The sequence below is a fragment of the Bos taurus genome, chromosome 18, assembly GCF_002263795.3.
Source record: "Bos taurus isolate L1 Dominette 01449 registration number 42190680 breed Hereford chromosome 18, ARS-UCD2.0, whole genome shotgun sequence".
Classification (NCBI taxonomy): Eukaryota; Metazoa; Chordata; class Mammalia; order Artiodactyla; family Bovidae; genus Bos; species Bos taurus.
This window is the reverse complement of record NC_037345.1, coordinates 23,975,510-23,999,288: the sequence shown is the minus strand read 5'-3', so window position 1 is coordinate 23,999,288 and position 23,779 is coordinate 23,975,510. Positions and strand designations below refer to the sequence as shown.

General features: G+C 48.6%; 1 protein-coding gene across 4 annotated transcripts in view; it reads right to left on the bottom strand.

Moving 5' to 3' along the window:
* LOC508916 (carboxylesterase 1-like) overlaps positions 1-15,991 on the bottom strand; it is a 32,362-nt gene extending 16,371 nt beyond the window's left edge. The window contains exons 1-5 of one of the 4 annotated variants that reach the window (XM_024978071.2): positions 15,762-15,991; positions 11,983-12,190; positions 4,333-4,477; positions 1,902-2,035; positions 648-801 (exon numbers count right to left, since the gene is read on the bottom strand). In XM_024978071.2, coding sequence (XP_024833839.1) covers positions 648-801; positions 1,902-2,035; positions 4,333-4,477; positions 11,983-12,190; positions 15,762-15,813 — 693 coding nt within the window. In that variant the 5' untranslated portion in view covers positions 15,814-15,991. 4 annotated transcript variants of the gene reach the window in all.
* Positions 15,992-23,779: the final 7,788 nt, after the last annotated feature.

The following is a 23,779-nucleotide window of genomic DNA, read 5'->3' as shown; positions in this document are numbered from 1 at the left end:
TTCTAATCTGGCTTTCCAGCTTTGCTTCCCTTGGTGTCTCCCTCATTCCCATTCCCCACACCGCACTCCCAGGTCCTGTCTGTGTCCCCTTGTCGCCTGTCCCATCCCCCATCCCTCCTCTTCTTCTCCTTCTCCCCAGCCCAGCTCCATCCCTCAGCCCCAGAGACTGCTGCCCTCCCTCCTGGGCATGGACAAGCCCCCAGAGCCCTCAGAGGGGGCCCCCAACCTGTTCCTAGTGCTCGTGTCTCTCTGAACTGTAGGCCTGGCTTCAAGTCAGACAAGGACACCCAGACCAACCTCATGGTCAGCTCCTCTGATTAATCATTTACACCCACCCCTAATCTCAAGAGAAGTGAGGCGAGTCCTAACGTTAAAATGATTAAGAAGGAGAGGATGAGCTCAACCGACACAGGACAGCAAGAGAGTGTCTGTCACAGCTGTGGCTGCAGCTACGGCCCTGGAGGCTGAGCTGAGCCCTGAGCTTCCTGGAGGCCAAGGGGAGTCTGGCCATTAACTCTCCACCATCTGATGCTGCACAGAGTCAGGTCAGCCTTGAATCCAGGTCTTGGAAGCAAAGGTCCCAGGACTAGATGGGATGATCTGCAAGGGGTCCTATCAGCAGCCACATCAGGGCTAGGAAGACTTACAAGAATGGAGACACTTTCCGCTCCTGCTGACTCTCCAAAGATGGTCACAGAGCCTGGATCCCCTCCAAAGTTGGCAATGTTCTCCTGGACCCAGTGCAGCGCGGCCACCTGGTCCAAGTGGCCCCAGTTCCCCCGGCTGTGCTCGTCCCCTGTGCTGTGAGTAAGAGAACAGGGTGGGGTTGGGAGCAGAGATGTCCCGGCAGGGCCCTGAGGACCAGAGATGGGGCTGGGGGTCCAGGGGAGCCTTCTGGAAAGGACTGGGCTTCCACAGCCCTGACACAGGGTCTTCACTTTCCTGCTGTCCTGCTCTGCTACAGGGCTCTACAGAGCCATCCTTCATCTACTGATTGAGCATTTGCTATGGTCGGGGTGAAACCGAGTCACGTGGTAGAGGAGAGGCCGGGGGGAGAGGAAGTGGGGCGAGTACGTGCAGTTACACTGTCCCTGGGAGCAGACACGGGCCGTGGGGGGAAGAGCTGAGGGGTCTCCGTGAAGGGGACACGACTCCTCTGGGACAACCCTTCCCCAGCCCACAGGTCTTTCCAGGGAGGTGACCACCCCTCCCCCAGCCCACCCCCCAGCATCTCAGGGTAAGAGGTCCTGGCGCCAGTGCATTTGGGAAAAGCTCAGTAACTGCCTGCTGGAAACCTGGTTCCTGTCCCCACAGAATCCACACAGGAGACTCAAGCCTTCACTCACGCACGTGCCAAATTCCAGAAGGAAATGGTGTGGGTGGCCCAATGCTCCTCCCAGTAGATGTACCCCTGGAGTCAGATGCTCCTTACCAACTCCCAGTTCCAGGCAGCCGTTTCTTCACCTACAAGACTTCATGGAGCTCCCACATGAGTCTACCCCTTCTTTACTTCCCAGGAGGAAAGATGTGTGAGCCTCTAAGTGCTGTGCTACATGGTAACTGTCATCTTTAAGAGACTGCAACATGCCAGGCAGCACAGTGAAAACGAGAACAGCAGTTCAGATGAGATGACAACTGGGTTGGGCTTGTAGGAATAATAGGAGTGTGTCAGGGAGATTAGGTGTTTTATGTGTAAGAGCTCAGAAGTAGGTGCACCAGGGTGGCTGGGGAATGAGAAGGTAGGTGGAGCCCAATTAGGAGGGGACTCAGATGTCTTAGTAGGGAGCCTAGCAAGGAGCCCCTTGAGGGCTTGCATGACCAGAGGGCTTGCATGACCAGAGTGGGGTCCTAGCACCCCCACCCTGGGGGCAGTGTGCCACCAGGAGAGTCCAGGGTCTTACCTGAAGAATCCCCAGATGCCCAGGCGGTACTGAATGGTCACCACCACCACATTTTCACGGGCAGAGAGGGCCAGCCCATCATAGGTTGATGCCCCGCCCACCACGAGACCTCCTCCATGGATCCACACCATCACCTGGCCGGGGAGGATGCAACCACAGGGTTACAGGAAGCAGAGCTGGGGAAGACCTCAGAGACAGGTTTGGTCACCTACCCATTCTCCAGCTGCAGCCCAGGCCACCACCCAACTCAGGGCACCCTGGCTGCCCCTGCCTGTCTCCCCTGCCCCAGTGCCACCGTGCTCAGCGCTCTTTTTGCTGAGAACATCATCATGGGAACAGCCAAGGCTTGAGCATCATCTCCTCCCCAGCACTCCCACCACCCTCACTCCTGGGCCCATCATACAGCTCAGTCCACTCTGCATAAAGCCCTTGGTTAGAAGCTTATTTCAACTTCATCTTAGTTACCTTTTGTGTGGTGAATTCAACTTCTCAAGTGAATGGATGATCGTGTTACAAAGCACACACCGAGACTGGCACCTCTTCTTAATATGACTTCCTGCTATTCTACTTCCTCCTCCACTCCCCAAATCTCACCCATCCTCCAAAGCCCAGCCTAAAACCACCTCCTCCAAAAAGCCTTCAACCATTTGATGAATATGATCTGAAAACCTACTAGGTGCCAGGGACTTTGGGAAGAATTGAGGATGAGAGAGGACATGAAAATTCATAAAACACTGCCCTGAATTTAAGGCGTTCACATAACAAGAAAGTGAGAATGACTAAAATTATATTATAAAAATTAGGCTAATAAAAAACAAAAGAACTCATTTACAAATTATATGCTAAGAATGGTTGTATGCAATAAAAACAAATCACCCATTTGAGAGGGACTCTTAATTGTCCCATTTCATAGACAGGTGACCACGCAGCTAATAGGCCGTAGAGACAGGACTTGAACCCAAGCAGTCTGGCTCCAGAGTCCACATGTTGAGCCACTCAGCACACAGACACCAATGGCCATGGCACAGCAGGGTGGCTGTTGGGACAGAAGAATTCCTTCCCTACAACTCTAACTAATGCATCAGGATGACTTGCCTCATGTTCTGACCCAGACACTGCCATAAACTTGATATTTGTTACTGAAACCTCATGTGTGATTATCCCCGATTTGAGGAAACACCTAGTAAAAGGCAGAACAAAGATTTACACCCAGACCCTACAGGTCCAGAGCCTGTGTCCACACTAGAGGTTCTCCAGCCTCAGGTTCCCAGAGCCCCTGCTCCTCCGACACCTCTGATCCCTGCCTGCCTCCGGGCGGAGGGACTGAGTTTGCAGTCATCTCTGAGTTTAGGCTGAGCCAGGGGCTGGTCAGCAGTGATTTGCTGAAGAGGCCAGTCCAGCTAGGTACAGATCCTCCAAGCCAGGGGCTATGTGGTCATGGTTTTCCCTTCCCTCTTCTCCTAACCCCCACTTCTAGCCATGTGTATGGGTACACTCAGTATGTAAGAGTGGAAATGAATGAATGAACAATCATCCTCACCTCTTTGAGCTTCTAGTCAGAAGTTCACAGACACCCTTCTCTACATCTGGGCACCATGCCAGGGGTGTTCCTGGGTGATGGCTGGGTGTTCTCTCCCCTGTCTCTACCCCCAGTGACCGCTCCTTTTCCAGCAGACCTGCCCCAACGTCTAGCCTGAGTCTGGAAGTCGGTCATCTATCTGGGCTCCATGTATTTTGGAAATGCTGACTCACTGGGTCATCAGCTTGGGCCAAAGACAATCAGGAAGTGAATTTAGCTACAAGAAAATCTTGATAGCTGGCAAAGGCAAAGGAAAATACATCTTTGTTGCTCGAGGCTCTGCCCCACAAGCTGTGACACAGAAAGCTGTCAGAGAGGGTCTCTGTGTGCTGAGGAAAGGCCACACACAGGCTCCATGCTAGCACGTGTCAGAGCGCTCCTGGCTGTTCCAGGAGCCCCGTGCTCCAGTCCTGCCAACCCTACTCTGTGACCGCTCCTTCCCCTCACTGGGCCTCAGTTTCTCTGTCTGTAAAGGAAGGGTTGGCTTGTTGGCTTATCTCCGAGATTGCTTCCAGCTCTAACTTTATGGAAATGACGTTTTACCCTCTCTGGGTATCAAATTCCTAATGTAGCAATTAAAAGTCATCCTTCTTGTCCATCTATTAGCATGAGAGACCCAAGAAAAATTAAATGTGCCTTACAGATGTGCAGCAATCTCCCCCAGGGGCCCTACTCTGGCCGAGGGGAAACAGAGGAGTGGGCAACCTGCGCTCCCTGATGTCGGGTTTGGCTGTGGTGCACAAGAAAGCCCTGGAGCCCCAGAAGACCCTTGGCCCAAGACGCCCCCACCCAACACTGCCTTCATCCCCTTCCAGTCTACACCAGCCTTGCCCAGTGGTTCCCACCGCTCACCGGCAGCCTGCTTCTCTTCGTCAAGTCAGCAGGGGTGTATATATTTAGGTAAAGACAGTCTTCAGAAAACGTGAGACTAATGTTCTCCTTTCTGTTGGTAAAGAGATCCGAGAACAACTGTGCCCCCACTGGGTCTTGGGAGCACCTGTGAGGGGCAAGGAGAGAGAAGAATTCTTGAGGTTCAATCAGAGCTGACCAAGGAGATGTCTCCTGTGGTCCTCAAAGACCTTGGGCTGGCAGCTTCAGGCCAGTAAATAGAGTTGTTCTTACTATACCTGGGGCATGCGATGGGGATCCACAGGCTCAACAAGGTTTCCCAGGACCATGTACAGTCAGACCTGACCCTCTTCCCTCCCTAGGCCTCTGGAATGCTCTGGATCAAGGAAGGAGGCTGCCCTATGTGCTGATGGGTGTGTTCAGTTCAGTTTAGTCACTCAGTCGTGTCCGACTCTTTGCAACCCAATGGACTGCAGCATGCCAGGCCTCCCTGTTGCTGCTGCTGCTGCTGAGTCGCTTCAGTCATGTCCGACTCTGTGCAACCCCATAGATGGCAGACCATCAGGCTCCCCCGTCCCCGGGATTCTCCAGGCAAGAACACTGGAGTGGGTTGCCATTTCCTTCTCCACTGCATGAAAGTGAAAAATGAAAGTGAAGTCGCTCTGTCATGTCCGACTCCTAGCGACCCCATGGACTGCAGCCTACCAGGCTCCTCTGCCCATGGGATTTTCCAGGCAAAAGTACTGGAGTATGTTGCCATTGACTTCTCAGCCAGGCCTCCCTGTCCATCACAAACTCCCAGAGTCTACCCAAACTCATGTCCGTTGAGTCAGTGATGCCATCCAACCATCTCATCCTCTGTTGTCCCCTTCTCTGCCTGCCCTCTATCTTTCTCAGCATCAGGGTCTTTTCAAATGAGTCAGTTCTTTGCATCAAGTGGCCAAAATATTGGAGTTTCAACTTCACCATCAGTCCTTTCAGTGAACACCCAGGACTGATCTCCTTTAGGATGGACTGGTTGGATCTCCCTGCAGTCCAAGGGACTCAAGAGTCTTCTCCAACACCACAGTTCAAAAGCATCAGTTCTTCGGCGCTCAGCTTTCTTTAGAGTCCATCTCTCACATCCATACATGACCACTGGAAAAACCATAGCCTTGACTAGACAGACCTTTGTTGGCAAAGTAATGTCTCTGCTTTTCAATATGCTATCTAGGTTTGTCATAACTTTCCTTCCAAGGAGTAAGCGTCTTTTAATTTCATGGCTGCAGTCACCATTTGCAGTGATTTAGGAGCCCCCAAAATAAAGCCAGCCACTGTTTCCACTGTTTCCCCATCTACTTGCCATGAAGTGATGGGGCTGGATGCCATGATCTTAGTTTTCTGAAAGTTGAGCTTTAAGCCAACTTTTTCACTCTTCTCTTTCACTTTCCTCAAGAGATTCTTTAGTTCCTCTTCACTTTCTGCCATAGGGGTGGTGTCATCTGCATATCTGAGGTTATTGATATTTCTCCCAGCAATCTTGATTCCAGCTTGTGCTTCATCCAGCCCAGCGTTTCTCATGATGTGCTCTGCATATAAGTTAAATAAGCACGGTGGCAACATATAGCCTTGATGTACTCCTTTTCCTACTTGGAACCAGTCTGTTGTTCCATGTCCAGTGCTAACTATTGCTTCCTGACCTGCATACAAATTTCTCAAGACACAGGTCTGGTGGTCTGGTATTCCCATCTCTTTCAGAATTTTCCAGTTTATTGTGATCCACACAGTCAAAGGCTTTGGCATAGTCAATAAAGCAGAAATAGATGTTTTTCTGGAACTCTCTTGCTTTTTAGCAGATGTTGGCAATTTGATCTCTCGTTCCTCTGCCTTTTCTAAAACCAGCTTAAACATCTGGAAGTTCATGGTTCATGTATTGCTGAAGCCTGGCTTGGAGAATTTTGAGCATTACTTTGCTAGTGTGTGAGATGAGTGCATTGTGTGGTAGTTTGAGCATTCTTTGGCATTGCCTTTCTTTGGGATTGGAATGAAAACTGACCTTTTCCAGTCCTATGGCCTCTGCTGAATTTTCCAAATTTGCTGGCATATTGAGTGTAGCACTTTCATAGCATCATCTTTTAGGATTTGAAATAGCTCAACTGTAATTTCATCACCTCCACTAAATTTGTTTGTAGTGATGCTTCCTAAGACCCACTTGACTTCACATTCCAGGATGTTTGGCTCTAGGTGAGTGATCACACCATCATGATTATCTGGGTCATGAAGATCTTTTTTGTATAGTTCTTCTGTGAATCCTTGCCACCTCTTCTTAATATCTTCTGCTTCTGTTAGGGCCATACCAATTCTGTCCTATATTGAGCCCTTATTTGCATGAAATGTTCCCTTGGTATCTCTAATTTTCTTGAAGAGATCTCTAGTCTTTCCCATTCTACTATTTCCCTCTATTTCTTTGCACTGATCACTGAAGAAGGTTTCTTATCTCTCCTTGCTATCCTTTGGAACTCTGCATTCAAATGGGTATATCTTTCCTTTTCTCCTTTGCTTTTCACTTCTCTTCTTTTCACAATTATTTGTAAGGTCTCCTCAGAGAGCCATTTTGCTTTTTTGCATTTCTTTTTCATTTCATTTTTTATTTTTACTCCAAGGTCAGGAGCAGTGGCCATGAGGAGATTCCCCACCTCCAAGGTAAGAGAAACCCCAGTAAGACAGTAGGCGCCGAGAGAGGGCATCAGAGGGCAGACAGACTGAAACCACAATCACAGAAATCTCTCCAATCTGATCATATGGACCACTGCCTTGTCTAACTCGAAGAAACTAAGCCATGCCGTGTCGGGCCTCCCAAGATGGATGAGTCATGGTGGAGAGTTCTAACAAAATGTGGTCCACTGGAGAAGGGAATGGCAAACTACTTCAGTATTCTTGCCTTGAGAAGCCCATGAACAGTATGAAAAGGCAAAAAAAATTGGACACTGAAAAATGAACTCCCCAGGTCAGTAGGTGCCCAATATGCTGCTAGAGATCAGTGAAGTAACTCCAGAAATAATGAAGGGACAGAGCCAAAGCAAAACAACACCCAGTTGTGGATGTGACTGGTGATAGAAGCAAGGTCCAATGCTATAAAGAGCAATAGTGCATAGGAACCTGGAATGTTAGGTCCGTGAATCAAGGCAAATTGGAAGTGGTCAAATAGGAGATGGCAAGAATGAACGTTAACATTCTAGAAATCAGTAAACTTAAATGAACTGAAATGGGTGAATTTAACTCAGATGACCATTACATCTGCTACTGTGGGCAGCAATCCCTTAGAAGAAATGGAGTAGTCATCATAGTCAACAAGAGTCCAAAATGCAGTACTTGGATGCAATCTCAAAAACAACAGAATGATCTATTTGTTTCCAAGGCAAACCATTCAATATCACAGTAATCCAAGTCTATGCCCCAACCAGTAACGCTGAAGAAGCTGAAGTTGAACAGTTCTAGAAAGATCTACAAGACCTTTTAGAACTAACCCTCAAAACAGATGTCCTTTTCATTATAGAGGACTGGAATGCAACAGTTGGAATCAAGAAACACCTGGAATAACAGGCAAATTTGGCCTTGGAGTACAGAATGAAGCAGGGCAAAGGCTAATAGAGTGTTGCCAAGAGAACGCACTGGTCATAGCAAACACCCTCTTCCAACAACACAAGAGAAGGCTCTACACATGGACATCACCAGATGGCCAACACCAAAATCAGCTTGATTATATTTTTTGCAGCCAAAGATGGATAAGTTCTATACAGTCAGCAAAAACAAGACTGGGAGCTGACTGTGGCTCAGATCATGAACTCCTTATTGCCAAATTCAGACTTAAATTGAAGAGGGGAAATCCAATAGACCATTCAGGTATGACCTAAATCAAATCCTGCATGATTATACAGTGGAAGTGAGAAATAGATTTAAGGGACTACATCTGATAGACAGAGTGCCTGATGAACTATGGACGGATGTTTGTGACATTGTACGGGAGACAGGGAGCAAGACCATCCCCAAGAAAAATAAATGCAAAAAGGCAAAATGGAGGTCTGGGGAGGCCTTACAAATAGCTGTGAAGAGAAGAGACATGAAAAGCAAAGGAGAAAAGATGGGCATGAGAAAGGGCCATTTCCTGCATCCCTGGGTCCACACCAGCGCTGTATGACGCCGCTGTAGAGTGCCCATATTCTGCCCACAGGGAAACAGGAGACTTCCAGAAACCAGGACAAATCAATCAAATGGCAGATATTTAGGGTCTACAACAGATCAGGGGTCAAATATTTGTGGGCAGCATTAGAACTGCACCCTAGCCCTGCCTCTTCCTGATACGCTGTGTTTCCTGGCAAATGCCTTGCCTGCTCTGCACCTGAATCTCTCTGGTGTAAGTGAGGGGAGGATTTCTGTAAGGATTTTGCAGCAGGGACATGCTAAAATTCTGTCAGCAACTCATCACAGGCTGGAACTACAGGCTGCCATCACAGGATATCTAAAATATGGAACATGTGGCTTCCCTGATGGTCCAGTGATTAAGAATCCGCCTGCCAATGCGGGGGACACGAGTTCGATCCCTAATTGGGAAAGTGGCAGAGTCAGAGCTCCAAAGAGAACCTCCTGATTTACATCCTGGGGGAGCTTTCCCCATATGACCAAGACAAGCGGGTATAGTATTCATAAAAGAAGAAATTCAACATTTAATATAGGGAAACAGAGTCAATCTCACTAATATTAAAATCAATGCAGAATAAAAAAATAATTTTATAATGACTGTTCAGTATCCAAAAGCCATTTTTAATTGCCCCAAGCATTGCCAAAAATTCAGCTAATGGAGGTTTTCATATGTTAGTTAAATGGGTGCAGTTGGAATATTTCTGAAGGGAAATTTTTAAAAATACTCCAACTCCAAAATATCATATCTTGGAACTTAATCCAAAAATACTTATAACATGCAGGAAGATTTAGCTACAAGATGTTCAACAGAGTGCTACTTATATTATCAAAAACATCAACAACAATGAAGAATCTCAAATATGAGATGAGGTAAAGAAATTGTGATTCAATACCAAATGAAATAGAGTGACCAAAAATCATATTGTGATATTTAATGATACAGAATGATGTTCATGATATACTTGCATGAACAAAACAGGAATCTAAGTTATCTGTATGGTGGAATATGATACTGTGATATAAGAAGAAATATGCATTTGATCTTCGGCCAGCTTCACTGAATAGCTGTTAAAACCCTTGTATCAGTCATTTCCTGAGTGGTGTATACTATTGGGTGAATGAGGTGATTTGTGGACCATACCGAAGAGCAGGAACCGGTTGCCAGAGAAATAATCACATAATTAGAGAGTAGGAACCTTCTATCACAACCTCCTGAACTCTGGAAAGGGGAGATGGAATGGAGGGGAATGAATCACCGATTATTTCAATCACTATGCCCATATAATGAAGACTCCATGAAAACTCAAAAAGACACATTCAGAGATTGTCCTGCCAAAACAGAAGGCTTTTTTTCTTTATTGTGTGGCATGTGAGATCTTACTTCCCTGACCAGGGATTGAATCCGTTGCAGTAGAAGGGCAGATTCTTAACCTCTGGGCAACCAGGGAGGTGGCCACCATGCTGGGTCCTCTGTCAGGGACCTCACCTTACGGATCTCTTCATTTGGCTTGTGGTTTGTATCCTACAATACCCTTCATAAGGAACTGGTAATCTAGTGGGGAAACTAGTTTGTTGAGTTCTGTGAGCTGCTCTGGTAAATTACTAGAACCCAGGAAGGTGGTCACAGGAACTTCTGAGTTATAGCCAGTTGGTCAGACACACAGGCGACAACTTGGAATTGGCGTTTGAAGTAGAGGGAGGTTATGTGGGACTGAGCCCTTCACTGATGGAATCTGACGCTATCTCTGGCAAAACCCCGACAGAATTAGGCGAATTGTTGTGCTCCATATGGTGTGCAAGAACTGCTTTTTGATGCGGGAAACACACACACACACACACTAGAAGTGGGTAGGGAAAGTTATGTGATTCCATTTAAAGGGAGAAAGTGTGCAGCAGGTAAAAGACTGGAAAAATAGAATCTAAACTGTGAATAGCAGTTCTTGCTAGGTGGTGGGACTGTGTGGTTTTCATTTTCTCAACTTTACTCACCTGTACTTCCACACTTTAAAAAAATTACTCAATTTTATTTATTAATATTTGGCTGCACCAGGTCTTCGTCATGGCATGTGGGATTTTTCCGTTGCAGCACAGGAACTCGTAGTTGTGGCACTTGGAATCTAGTTCCCTGACGACGGATTGAGCCCACGCCCTCTACATTGGGAGCATGGAGTCTTAGCCACTGGACTACCAGGGAGGTTCCCTCACTTTTATATAATAAGTATGTACTACTTATTACTTGTTATCAGGAAAGAAAAAGAATGAATGTTTTTTAAAAGAAAGGGAAGATGGAAGGGAGTAAGGACAGTAGAGAAGAGAAGAAAGGAAAAGAATGTAGCAAGACACAGGACCCTGGAAATAATTAGAAATCTCTTGCTGAGATAAATAATACGTGACTCAAACCTTGCAGACATCTGAGATGCCTTGGGAAGCAGCTGAGCGTCTTCTTTACCCAACTTGGCCAGCTAAGCAGAAAACATCAACAATGGTTCTGCTTATGTCAAGAGAGCAAGACACACTTGGGAGCTGAGAACTTGTGCAATCAACACCCCAAAGCACTACCACCCATACATCTCCTGGCCCACCTTACTCCCCACTATGGTGAAGTTCAAGAAGGAAAAGAAATAGAATTGTGAAAATTAATAAAGGGAAACCTCACTAAAATAAAATGCAGAGATCAGGAGGGGCAGTTCTCAGGAACATACCACTTCACCTCAATACAGATTTCATTAGGTAGAGACAGACTTTGCACCTCCGGCTGGAAGTGACAGGACTTTACTATGAGAAAGATTAACTCTTCCCTTGGCAACAGCTCAGCCAATGAGAGACTGTCGTTCCTCAGCCAATTAAAAGCCACTACATAACAAACTCCCAGTTTCCTCCAGTGGACTTTTTATTTGTAACAGTGCCTCCTTCCTTCCCGTTGGCCTCTATAAGAGAAAATCCTTTGTTTTACTTGACTTGCATGTGGTTTGCCATAGTTGCATATCCACGATGGCAGTTCTTTGCAGCTCTCAAATAAACCCCTGGTTCTGCTGGAAAAAATCTGGTTGTTTTCTTGTTTTAGGTTAACAGAATCATTACTTTTGAAATCTTTCACCTGCTCCACTTTCTATTTTTTCCCACAGCACTTATCATATTCTGATACATTACATAATCTATGTTTCAATTTGCATACTTCTTACTATCTGTCTGCCCCAGCTACAGTGCAAGCTCCATGAAGGTGGGATCTTTGTTCTGGTCACTAATGGATTCCAGGAAACTAGAAGATACCTGGGAAAGTTGCTCAATAAATATTAGTTGAATAAAGGGCTCTAGAAAGCTATGAGAGTTCTGGAAGGTTGATAAGGATCTGCAATATCTTGAAGATTCCAGGACGAAGTATGAGCCACTCATAGGACTGCCTTGGCTCCTTCCTGCATCCCTTTGAGACTAACATCCCTACTGAAAAATGCAAAAGCCACACCCCGGACTTACATGGGAGGGTGAGAGATGGTATTCTTCACAAAGGTCCATGGTTCTGCAGGCTGCGGCGGAGCAAACCTCAAGGATCCAAGAGGAGGCTTGGCAAAAGGGACTCCCAGGAAAACGGCCACAGGCTGAGCAAATCCTTTTAAGCTGACATGTTTCCCCAGGACTCTGCCCTGAGCGGTGTCCACGACAGGCGATGAAGGCGGCTGCCCTGCTGGACATCGGGAGGAAGTGAGGCCTCGTCAGTGGTGATGGTGACCTGGAGTCTGCGTGGATTTTGTTACCTTTCTCACGTGATCTTTAATGTCCTCTCAACTCTCTAAGCCTCAGTTTCTTCTTATATAAGAGAGGTGAAGCTAACTGTCCTTCCTAACTCACAGGGATATCTGAAGGAATGAATTGCAATTGGAGGTGTAACAGCATCACATCAGACACAAACACATGAAGAAGAGCTGCTGGGAATGAAGATGGCACTCAGTCTCCACACTTAGGAGCCTCTGGAATCAACCACCCACTGGATCCCGGCCGTGAGCTGCACGTTGGATGAGAGGATGAGCAAGAGGCGGCTGCTCTTCTCAGACATCTGACCTTACGTGGAGAATGAGCACACGCATACCTGACCCTCCTGTGGGGACAAGTGGTCCCTGTCCTGGGAGAATTACTGATTAAGGTCCCATAGGAGACAGAAGAGGGAGCGAGGCCCTCTGACTGCTGGGTTCATGGAAGCAGTGACCTCGCATCTGGGACTTGCAGTGGTGGAACAGTGACCCCGGGAGGTGGAAGAGAGGGTATAAAGGTATAAAGAGAGACGAGATTGTGCAGAGGGGAGGCTCTGAGACAGCAAAGCACAACGCCTGCCTGAGGAAGAGCGATGGGTCTTCCTCATGACTCCAGGAAGAGTCATGGGGGTGGAGCATGATCCTGGAAGGTTCAAGGCTGGGAGAGTCCCAAATACCAGGCCAACCATTCTGGCTTTTTTAGGGGGTAAGAGCAACAGAGAACTGTCCTGGAGTAAGAGAGAGACAATCAGCTTGAAGAGGCTCCTTCCGATGACTCTGAGCAGGGTCATCACAGGGAGCGAGACTTGGGGTCACGTTCCGTCTGTCCCATTCCCGTGAGCAGGCGGTTTTTTCTCACTGAGCTCAAATGTGTCTCCTGCACTTGCCAGGTCAGGCCTGGTGCTTCCTGCTTGGGGACATCCTGCACTTTCATGAGGCAGGTGGTCTTAGTATGACCCCTGTTCATGCTTGTCCCTCAAGTCCTCTCTTGTCTATCTTCAACACCTGCATCCTAACAGGAAATGATTTCCAGGCTCTCTCCCTCCCAATTGTTCCCCTTTAGATACAGACAAAAGGCCAACCTCTCTCTCAAAGTGTGTGGCCAGAACAGAGAAGAATAACCCAGATCTGGTTTATGGACACATCGAAAGACAGCCTTCAAGAGAGATGAAGTGGACAGACGCCCGACTGGCAAGAGTGAAAATGTGGGTGTTGGGTTGAGAGGCACAGGCAATGGTGGTGACAGCAGAGGTTGACACTTGGTTACGTGTTTGTGCATAGAGCACTCACTAGGTACCACGTGGGGACCCTAATCAGAAAAACCTGGCTAGGGAGACACCATTATGTCCATTTTAGAGATGAGGTAACCGAGGAAATGGAGGAAGCCAGTACGGCCTTTCTAAAGGTGGTAATTGTATGGACCTGCCTGGGTAAACCAGCTGTAAGGGGATAATCAGCTTCTAATGTGCTTCTTAGTCAGTGCTTCCCCTTGGTTCTGGGCCCTTCACAGTGTCACAGAGCCAGGAGGAAGACAAAACCCAGTGGAGGCTGGGCTGTCAGAGCACTGATGGCCAGAGCACTGGCTCTGGACTCAGGAGATAGAGAGAATTCACAATGTGATTTTTCAGCTGACCTTGGCATGTACATTTCCCTCCCTGAGCCTCAGTTTTTCCATCTATAAAATGGTGCAGATGCATCTGAGGTCCCTTGCTACGTTCTTGTCTTAACCATGTCCTCTATGTTCTGTATTCTTATGCTTTGACACCTGCAGCCTTGCTGATTCTGGGGGGACTGCCCTTCCCAGAGTTAACCAATCCCTGGAGATAGGACAAACTTCCCCTTCTAGCCTGCTGTAGCCTGAACCCCAATTCCCTTCTTAGTCAGGCCCTCTATTGAGTAAATATCACCCTGCCCCAATCACTCCATTGCAAAATACCTGAAAACTGTGCATACCCCCTAACCTGCTGACATTTCTACCTTGGAACTCCCAAACCTGCTTATCCTGTCTCACCTCTGTCTTTGCCATCAGCGACCAAGATAAAGGCCTTAATCCCAATTTCTTTTTATTGCCTCTGCCTAGAGACATACCCCTGTCTTCATAACCTGCACCACCATGGTAAGGCCATGCCCTCTTCTTCAGGGAAATGTGTCTTAATCATCTTTTCAGTGGCAGTTGGCTCCTTAGCCTGTGGCTGCTGCTGCTGCTAAGTCGCTTCAGTCGTGTCCGACTCTGTGCGACCCCATAGACGGCAGCCCACCAGGCTCCCCCGTCCCTGGGATTCTCCAGGCAAGAACACTGGAGTAGGTTGCCATTTCCTTCTCCAATGCATGAAAGTGAAAAGTGAAAGTGAAGTCGCTCAGTCGGGTCTGACTCTTAGCGACCCCATGGACTGCAGCCCACCAAGCTCCTCCGTCGATGGGATTTTCCAGGCAATCGTACTGGAGTGGGGTGCCATTGCCTTCTCCGGCTCCTTACCCTACTTGCCAATATAGGTAGATGTAAGAGACGTGGGTTCAACCGCTGGGTTGGGAAGATCCCCCGGAGTAGGAAATGGCAACCCACTCCAGAAGTCTTGCCTGGAGAATCCCATGAACAGAGGAGCCAGGAGGGCTACAGTCTATAGCGTTTCACAGAGTCTGACACGACTGAAGGGACTTAGACACACACTCCTGATCTGTGGGCCCCAGGATAGCCCAAACTTTCTGTTAATACACTGTCTTTGAAAACAACTCCTTTATCTCTTTTTTCACTTTCTCTATTTCAGGCACTCTTTAGAAGCAACAGCCCATTTCCAACTCACAACAGCCCACTGAGGTAGATACAGTTGTCACCCCCATTTTCGAAATGCAAAACCAAGGCCCAGAAAAGGGACATAACTTGTCTAAGAACACACAGCTACTAAGTGCTGAGCCGCGACGGCAACCCACACCGCCGTCTCCAGAGCCGGTATTAATATTCTCGTAAAGGCTTCCTGGGTGGCTCAGTGGAAAGATTCCACCTGCAGTGCAGGAGACGCGGGTTCCATCCCTGGGTGCAGAAGATCCCCTGAAGAAGGAAACGGCAAGGCATTCCAATATTCTTCCCTCGGAAATACCATAGAGAGATGAGCCTGGCAGGCTGAATGGGGTCTCAAAAGAGTCAGACAGGACTTAGCCAAAAAAAAACAAAGACCCCTTCCAGGATTCTGGTAAGGTCCTGCTCCATATCTGCATTAACAATCAAGAGGGAAAGACATGGAGGAGCTCACCAAAGTCCTCGGAGGGATGTGGGAGGTGAGCTCGTTGGCTTCCTCTGCAGTGGTGGCCCGCAGCCGAGTCTAGGGTGTGCTCCGTCCCCTGTGTCTCCTGCTGCGAAACACGGGCTGGGCTACACCATCCAAGTTCACAGAGCCCGTGCTGCTGCAGAGCCTGGCCTGTCACTACTTTGTCCCATGCTCATCTCCTCCCCCATGTTCCCCAAAAGGATTTCCAAAGAAGCCCTGGCTATCTGCATTCAGGAGGACTCACCCCAAGCTGTGAAAGTAGAGATGGAGGTCAGAACCAGCCCAAAGAGCCACATCGTGGAAAGACAGCTGCTCCTGTGTCCACAGGTCTCTGCCCTGCTCAGAGGGCTGTTTCACTCTGGGACCAAAGCTCCCTCTGCAAGCTCCCACTCCAGCAGCTCAATAACAGAAAAACTGGCCTCCCTTCCTTGAGGGTGGTTGGGGCGTGTGAGCCACACCCACCAAGACTTTGCCCTCTTTTAAATCAAGAACCCAGACCTACTTCTCTAATTACAGGTAGCCACAGACACTTCAATTTGTTTCCTAAGTGCGTCTCCCTTCCTGGACTCTAAGCTTAGTGCTCTGTGAGATTCCCAGGGCAGGAACAAGCAGACAGAGGCGTTCAGACAAGGGGAGCCTTTGGTCTGGGGCCCTCAGAACAACTGGATAACTTGTAGAGCGACACCCAGCCCCATAGCCACCCAGCTAGAGAATTAAGGGGCTTATTTCAGAGCTCCATGTTCTTATTTTGGAAGCATCTTGAAATTTATCCAGTCACCCTTCTGATGCCCAGATTAAGTTTACAGTGTTCCTGCCAAGTGACTCAGCCTCCTGCTGCACAGCTCCAACAATCTTTGGAGGGAATGTTATTACAGTAAAGGGACTCCACCACTCCATCATCTTGGGCTGTGATTATTCATTCATCCATCCATCCCTCCACCCTTCCTTCCATTTATCATTATTTCATTTATGCATTCATTCTCCAAACATTTACCAAATGCCTGGCTCTATGCTAAGTGTTTTTCATCTTTCCAGGTGGCACTAGTGGCAAAGAACCCACCTGCTAGAGAGGGAGATGCCAGTTTGATCACTGGGTCGGGAAATCCCCTGGAGGAGGGCATGGCCACTGACTCCAGTATTCTGGCATGGAGAATCCCATCAACAGAGGCGCCTCGGCAGGCTACAGTCCATAAGGTCTCAAAGAGTCAGACACGACTGAAGCGACTTACCATGCATGCCAAGTATTATGGAGACAAAGATAAATCTAAGACATGGTCCATCTCCTGGAGGAATCACCATATAATAGATAAGACAGAGGCAGGGAGAGGTGATAGGGGGTTGCAATGCAGTGTGGCAGCAACAAAATAGAGGGATGCAGAGTGCTCTGAGCACACCTGTGACCGTGCTCTTATCTTCTAGGGGAAAGAGGAAGATGCTCAAAGCCCATCTAATAGAATCATTATATGTCCAGTAAATGGGACATTCTCTAAGTACACTCTGGTATAGCCGGCTAAGGCAACACTGTTCTTTCATTCAATCTAGTGATGTACACCTCTGTTTCTTAACAGGGAAAGGCAGTCATGATCTATTGTTAAGGGGAAAAACACCTATAATACAGTTATGACTGCATTAGGATATTGTTTGGTAGTTCCTCAAAAATCACACACAGGGACTTCCCTGCTGTCCAGTGGCTAAGACTCCACTACCGGTGGAATGGGTTTGATCCTTGGTCACAGAACTAAGATCCTGTATGCCATGTGGTGTGGCAAAAATTTTTTTCTAAAATATTGAACACAGAGTCATCATATTACCCAGCAATTCCACTCCATATGTCCCAGCAAAAACTTGTACACAAGTAGCAGTGATTTATAAGGGCCAAAGTAGAAAAAATCAAATGTACAGGAACTGATCAATGGACAAATGAAATAATATCTGTCTGTACAATGCAGTATTATTGAGCCATAAAAAAAAATGAAGTACTGGTACATGCTAAAGAGGGATGAACCTTGAAAATATTGCATATTGTGCTAATGAAAGAAGCCAGATATGAAAGGACAGATATTGTATGATTCTATTTATATGAAATGTCCAGATTAAGCAAATCCGTAGAGCAAGAAAGTAGTACAAAGGTTGCTGAGTGCCTGGGGTTTGGGGGGCAGGGAATGATGTGTGAGTGCTACTGGGTAGAGGCTTCTCTTTGAGGTGATGTCCTGGGATTATATAGTGGTGATGGTTGCACAACTCTGAGTATACTGAAAAACCACTGAACTGTAAGCCTTAAAAAGGTGAATTCTGAACTTCCCTGGAGGTCCAATAGTTAAGGCTCCATGCTTGCTATGCAGCGGGTGTGGGCTCAACTGCTGGTGGGAGAATTAAGATCTCACATGTCACATGGTGTGGCCAAAAATGAAGAAAACAAATGTTTAAAAAGATTTATTTTCTGGTGTGTGGATTATCTTTCATTAATGAGATATTTTAATAATCTAGTCTTCCTGAAGGCTCAGTGGGTAAGGAATCCTCCTGCACTACAAAAGACACAGGAGACACGGATATGATCTCTGGTTCCGGAAGATCCCCTGGAGGAGGAAATGGCAACCCACTCCAGTATTCTTGCCTGAGAAATCTGTGGACAGAGGAGCCTGGAGGGAAATACTTTACAAATGCCCCACTGTGAGACCAAACATGCCTGAGATGCTGTGCTTGGCATCCCCAGAGGGAACATCAGTCTTGGCTTGGCCAGTTCCAGTGACAAGACACCCGTTTTCCCTGAGAGCTCCTTGTGCTGACTTGGCTCTGAATCTTTGAAAGTTCCTCCCTAAGTCAGGCTGGAGTCCACCCTTCCTTGAAAATTCAGCCCTTTGCTACCTGAAAGTCACAAAGTGATTTAGATTTGGAGGGACTTTCCAGTCTCTTTTCTAGCAAAAGCAAGTGTACCTGAGACTTGGTTCCAGATAGAGAACTTCATACCTTCCTCTGCAGGGTGATGGCTTTTCTGCAGTTTGAAGGGCCTGGTGCTTGTGTGCTAAGTGGCTTCAGTCCTGCAACTCTGTGGACTGTAGCCTGTCAGGGTCCTATGTGCTAAGTGCTGCTGCTGCTGCTAAATCGCTTCAGTCGTGTCCGACTCTGTGCGACCCCATAGACTGGTAATCAATTCCGGTGTTTCGCCCCCTGGCGGTTGCCGGAGGGACTCGCTATTTGATGTTCAAGAAAAAGGGGAGTCACGTGGCTCAGAAGTCAGGTCTCAGATTGCCTACAGGTGCTCTTTGTGAAGAGCCAGCCTGTGCTGAGTGCATGGGTTGGGGGTCAGGCATCCTTGTTCACAGGCACCTTGTCACTTCCTGACAGAGGCAAGTTACTGATATACTCTGGAATTCCATTTCCTCTTTCCTATAAAGAAGATAATAAGACTTCACTTGGGGGTTCAGTGGTAAAGAATCCTCCTGCCAATGCAGGAGACATGGGTGGGATCCTTGATCTGGGAAGATCCCACATGCCACGGAGCATCCAAGCCTGTGAGCCACAACTCTTGAGCCTGTTCTCCCCCACAAGAGAAACCACTGCAATGAGAAGCCTGCACATTGTAACTAGAGAAAGCACATACTCAGCAACGAAGGCCCAGAACAGCCAAATATAAATAAATAAACAAATAATTTAAAAGATGACATTTCTATGTGGGGGAATAAATGAGACAGTGGCTTGATTCCTAGCACAGGCTACCTGAACAGCGTCCATTATGATCTCTCTATCCACACTGCCATTAATGCAGCTCCCAATAAGCCCTTGGAGAAAGGCTCATTGGTTTGCAACCATGCTTAGGGTGAGGCCACAGACAGATAGGAACTTTGCTTATCCAGTGTCCCTAGGGCCTGTGCATGTCTTTCAATAAGCCCCACAGAATAAGTCACTGTACCATCATTTGAGCAAACTCAATGGACCTGCATGGTCTGGAGTGACTGCTAGTACTGACAAGTAAAGCAACTTGCCTAAGGTCACATAGCCCATAGTCAGAGGGCTGAATCTAAACCACGCTGTCTCATCGCCTGGCCTTGCCATGCTGTGTTGATGATAGTGCCACTGGATGCTGACCCTGCCTCTCCTTATTCAGAGCTGCACCGGTGCTCAGAGACAGTCCAGTTGTGCTCCTGGCTGGAGAGACGGGAGGATGAGGCCAGAGAGCTCACCGAGTATGCAGAGGGTTCTGACAACCACCTCAGTACTTCCCCCCAGGTGTTCATGTCCTCACCTGTCCTGGGATGACATAGTGGGGGTTATCTTGTGGGGGGTGAGGGTAGGAGGCTGCAGTCAGCATGCAAGAGTGTCAGTCCAACCTGTGTCACTTAGTCACATAACCTCTCTGTGCCTCAGTCATCTCTGCTCTAAAGCACAAAATAATAGTGTCTGGCTCTTAGGATGAAAGAATGTAATATATGTGCAGACTGACATAATATGTTTAGTGAGTATCTATAATGTCAGCTATTTATTTACTATTATTATTAACATAGGAGCCATTTTCCTCCTTCCAGACAATCAAGTGGGGACAGGAGGCTTAGCTCTGGGTTCTGTGTCATCCACATCAACCCTGTGAGCATGTGACCAGTTCCTCTGAGAGGGCTGCCCTCCATTCAGGAAAAGAGGCATTGACCCTGGAGATAGAAGGCCATGAACAAGGCAGTGTGGGTCCTCCTAACAGATACTGAAGGATCCTGCCCTTTCTGCTGTCACCTGCCTCAGGGTTTCCTTACCATTTTCTTTTGAATGATTCTTACATACATTATATGAAATTAATATACATTTTCTTACATATATGGGAAAAAAAAAACCCTTGACCACTAGTGAAAAAGAGAATCAGTAGGTAACCAGAACATCATATATACATTTCTTTTCTTTCTCACATGTGACTCCCAGGATTGAGCCTTACACAGTGAGAAGTGCTGAAGACATAGTTCTGGGCTAAAGAGAAGCTTTCTCACTTTCCACGAGGAAGTGGGGGAAAAAAAAAAAATACAGAAGTAGGGCATTCCCTCCCAGCACCATCAGCCTGCCTGAGTAGCCTCCTTGTACTGTGCACAGTTTTGCCTTTGAGAAAGGCCATCCTAACTAGTATTTCCCTCAGGGTTGCTGTGAGAATTCAAAGAGCAAAAGCAATTAACAAGGCTTGGTACAGACTCCAGGGTGTGTACTGGAGTCTGACAGGGTAATACCCACTGGTCTTTCTTATTGAATGCCAGGTCTGCCTGTCTCCAGGGGGGCATCCTATAGGGAACCTGCATGCTGGAGTGGAAAGGCCCCGTTACAGTTGAGGGAAGCCGCTGGAAAACTGAGGCAAAGGGGCGCCTGGAGAAACGCGCCACTGTCTCTTCAGGAAAGGAAAACGGAAGTGAGGACCAGAGGCCTAAGGAAATGTGGGTCGTGGAGCAGTTACAGGAGACGTTACAGGAAAACCGCTGCGAAAGGACCGTTGTGGAGACCGAGGCAGGCCATGCCTGGGGACCCCGGGGAAGGGGAAATGGTGGCGAGGGTCACCTTCACCTTGGGTCTGGGGCACCACTCCCCGGCCTCAGCCGAGCGGGACACCAGCGAGCTGGAGGCGGGTGTGGTTCACTGGCTCCAGGCAAGGGCGACCAGGAGGCCGGCGGCGCGGGGTCTGTGGCTGGGAAGCCGCGAGGACACAGGAGCCCTGTTCCTAGACGCCCGGGAACAGGTGGCTGCTCACGTGGCGAACACGGGGACGGGCGGCCGGGGAGGCTGGGACAGCGTTTACCGCTGGGCACAGGGGCCCTGGGCTCAGCCGGCACCCAAGTGGAGCCGCGCGCTCGGCCCGGGCGCTGCGGCGGGGCGGGCGCAGGGGGCGGGGCCTCTGCGGCGGCCCCTCCCCTCCGAACGCGGGACTGGCTCTGGGCTCCAAGGCCTCCCACAGGACCAGTGGGTCTGCTTCACCACTGCTTTGGACCTTGGACCTCGCCTTTCCTCTTGATGGACCCCAAGTGCTCCTGCCCCACTGGTGAGGGACCCCTGGAATTGAGCCCTACTGATGTCTGCTTCGCAGGCACAGGACGTGACAGAGGGTCCCTAGGGTTGCAGAAGGGAGTGTGTGGAGTTTGATCGCAGAGGGACCCCTGTCACTTGCTTCTCCAGGAATGTCTTCCTAGCCCGGCTCCTAAGAGCATTTCAGGCGCCCTTGGCCTCCATTCTAAATCTCAGGGCACGGAGGCTCCAGACTGTACCTCTTGTCCTCACCCAGGGGATCAGGGGACAGCTAGAATGGGACCCAGTGCTGGGGGGAGACCTTGGAGCTGCCGCGCCTTGATGGCAGGAGGGGGCGTAGTGCCTCTTGGGGTTCAGGACATAGACCTGGCCCCCAGCCCAGTCAACCTGGGCTGGGTCTGGAGCCTGGGACCAAGGGGATTTACTTTCCTGGGACCTGGAGCAAGGAGCTGGGGTTTCTCTATCTGCCTGAGTGGGCTGGGAGCTCCAGCGCTGATGCTGACCCAGGAGGAGGGGGAGGGGGCCCTGCTGATGTCTGCGGTGGCTCCTCCTTCCCCCCTGCTCACTGCTGGCCTTTCCCACCCGGGCAGGCAGCTCCTGCACCTGCAAGGCCTGCAGATGGCCCTCCTGCAAGAAGAGTGAGTGCGGGCCCTCCTCTGGGAACGCGGGGTCTGGGCTGAGTCCGAGGAGGGACCTGGAGCTCAGCAGGTGGGAGCAGGACACTGACCAGACTTCCTGGCACCTGCCTCACCAGGAACAAATTACCAATCATGAGATGACATGGTGCCCGGTAGGGGTGAGGCCGAGGATGTTGCACTCGGCCATCATGAGTGCCCGTCCCACCTATGTCCCTGCCAGGTGACATCACCTCTCTGCTCAGTCTCCTCCTCTGTGACAGGTACAGCAATAGCTCCTGATTATTTTAGAATTTAACTTTAGGCAACAAACTTAAGAATTTAATAAGACTGAAGTATTTAAGAGATGGACAGTCTTAGAATGAAGCCTAGCACACACTGAGCAACAAAACTATCAGATATTACTTCTTATCATTCATATTACAGGAGATATTTTTCAACGTCCAAACCAATAACCCAGGGCTGCTGTTCATGGCTGGGTGTCCTGTGTCATCCTCAAAAACTACGTGTGATTGTGCCATTGTCCAGAGAGGGCTATCATCTTTTCCGCAAAGGAGGAGCTGGCAGTAGTGATGTAAAGCCACAATCGAGGCTGTCCCTGTTCTTCTGAGAGATGCAGGAGGATACCTACATTCCTGCTATCACTTGTACTAGGATTTTACCGAACACTTTCTATCTCTATACAAAATTTTAAAATTTTCCTTTCACTCAGCTACAATAGGTCTTACCCAGGGCCCCAAGGGAAGTGGGTATGCTGGTCTTTCAGTGGTTTGGGGGATGTTATTTTTTAAGGGAGAAGTGTCTGAGCAGGGCTTCAATCCTGCATTCCTGAGGCAGGTTTTCACTAATCTTACTACCTGCTGGGCATCCCTGGTGGCTCAGTGGCAAAGAACCCAGCTGCCGATGCAGAAGACAAGGCTTTAATCCCTGGGTCAGGAAGATCCTCTGGGGAAGGCAATGGCAACCCACTCCAGTATTCTTGCCTGAAAAGCCTCACGGACAGAGGAGCCTGGGGGGCTATAGTCCATGGACTCACAAAGAGTCGGACATGACTTGCAGACTGAACAGAAGCAACTGTCACCAGTATTTCTCATGGGTCCCTGATAGAGGTCCAGAGAAGGGCCTGTCGTCAGTGTAAACTCCCCTGTGGGTTAGTGGCTCCTGAGGATTGTATACTCTGATACTCACCACAGTTGGCCTCTAGCCTCGATTCACGTTTTAGAGTCACTGTACTTACACACACAGTGACTCCATCTTCCACCTGTCAGCAGACAGTCAGCCAGTGTTCATGTCCCATCTCTCTTCCACAGTGCCCGTCTTCCTTCCGACTTCAGGGTAATTGCCCTGCAACCTCTTTGAATGAATCAGAAATAGTCATGAAACTGGGAATAATCTGGATTTTTCTTGCAGAAATGGTGGCCGTAACATTCTTAGAGACTTCTACATCCCAGGAGAAGCCAGAAGTCACCCCAGGCATTCTGAAAGACAGTTTTCAGGTGACACTTCAGGGACTCCCTCCAAGGTGGTCACTGCTTGGCCCTGATGTGGTCCAGGCCGCAGAGAGGGTTCATATGAGTTGTTGGAAGAGATGGCCCCAGGGAGGGGCCTAGAGGACAATACATAAGTTGAAGAAAGCATTATA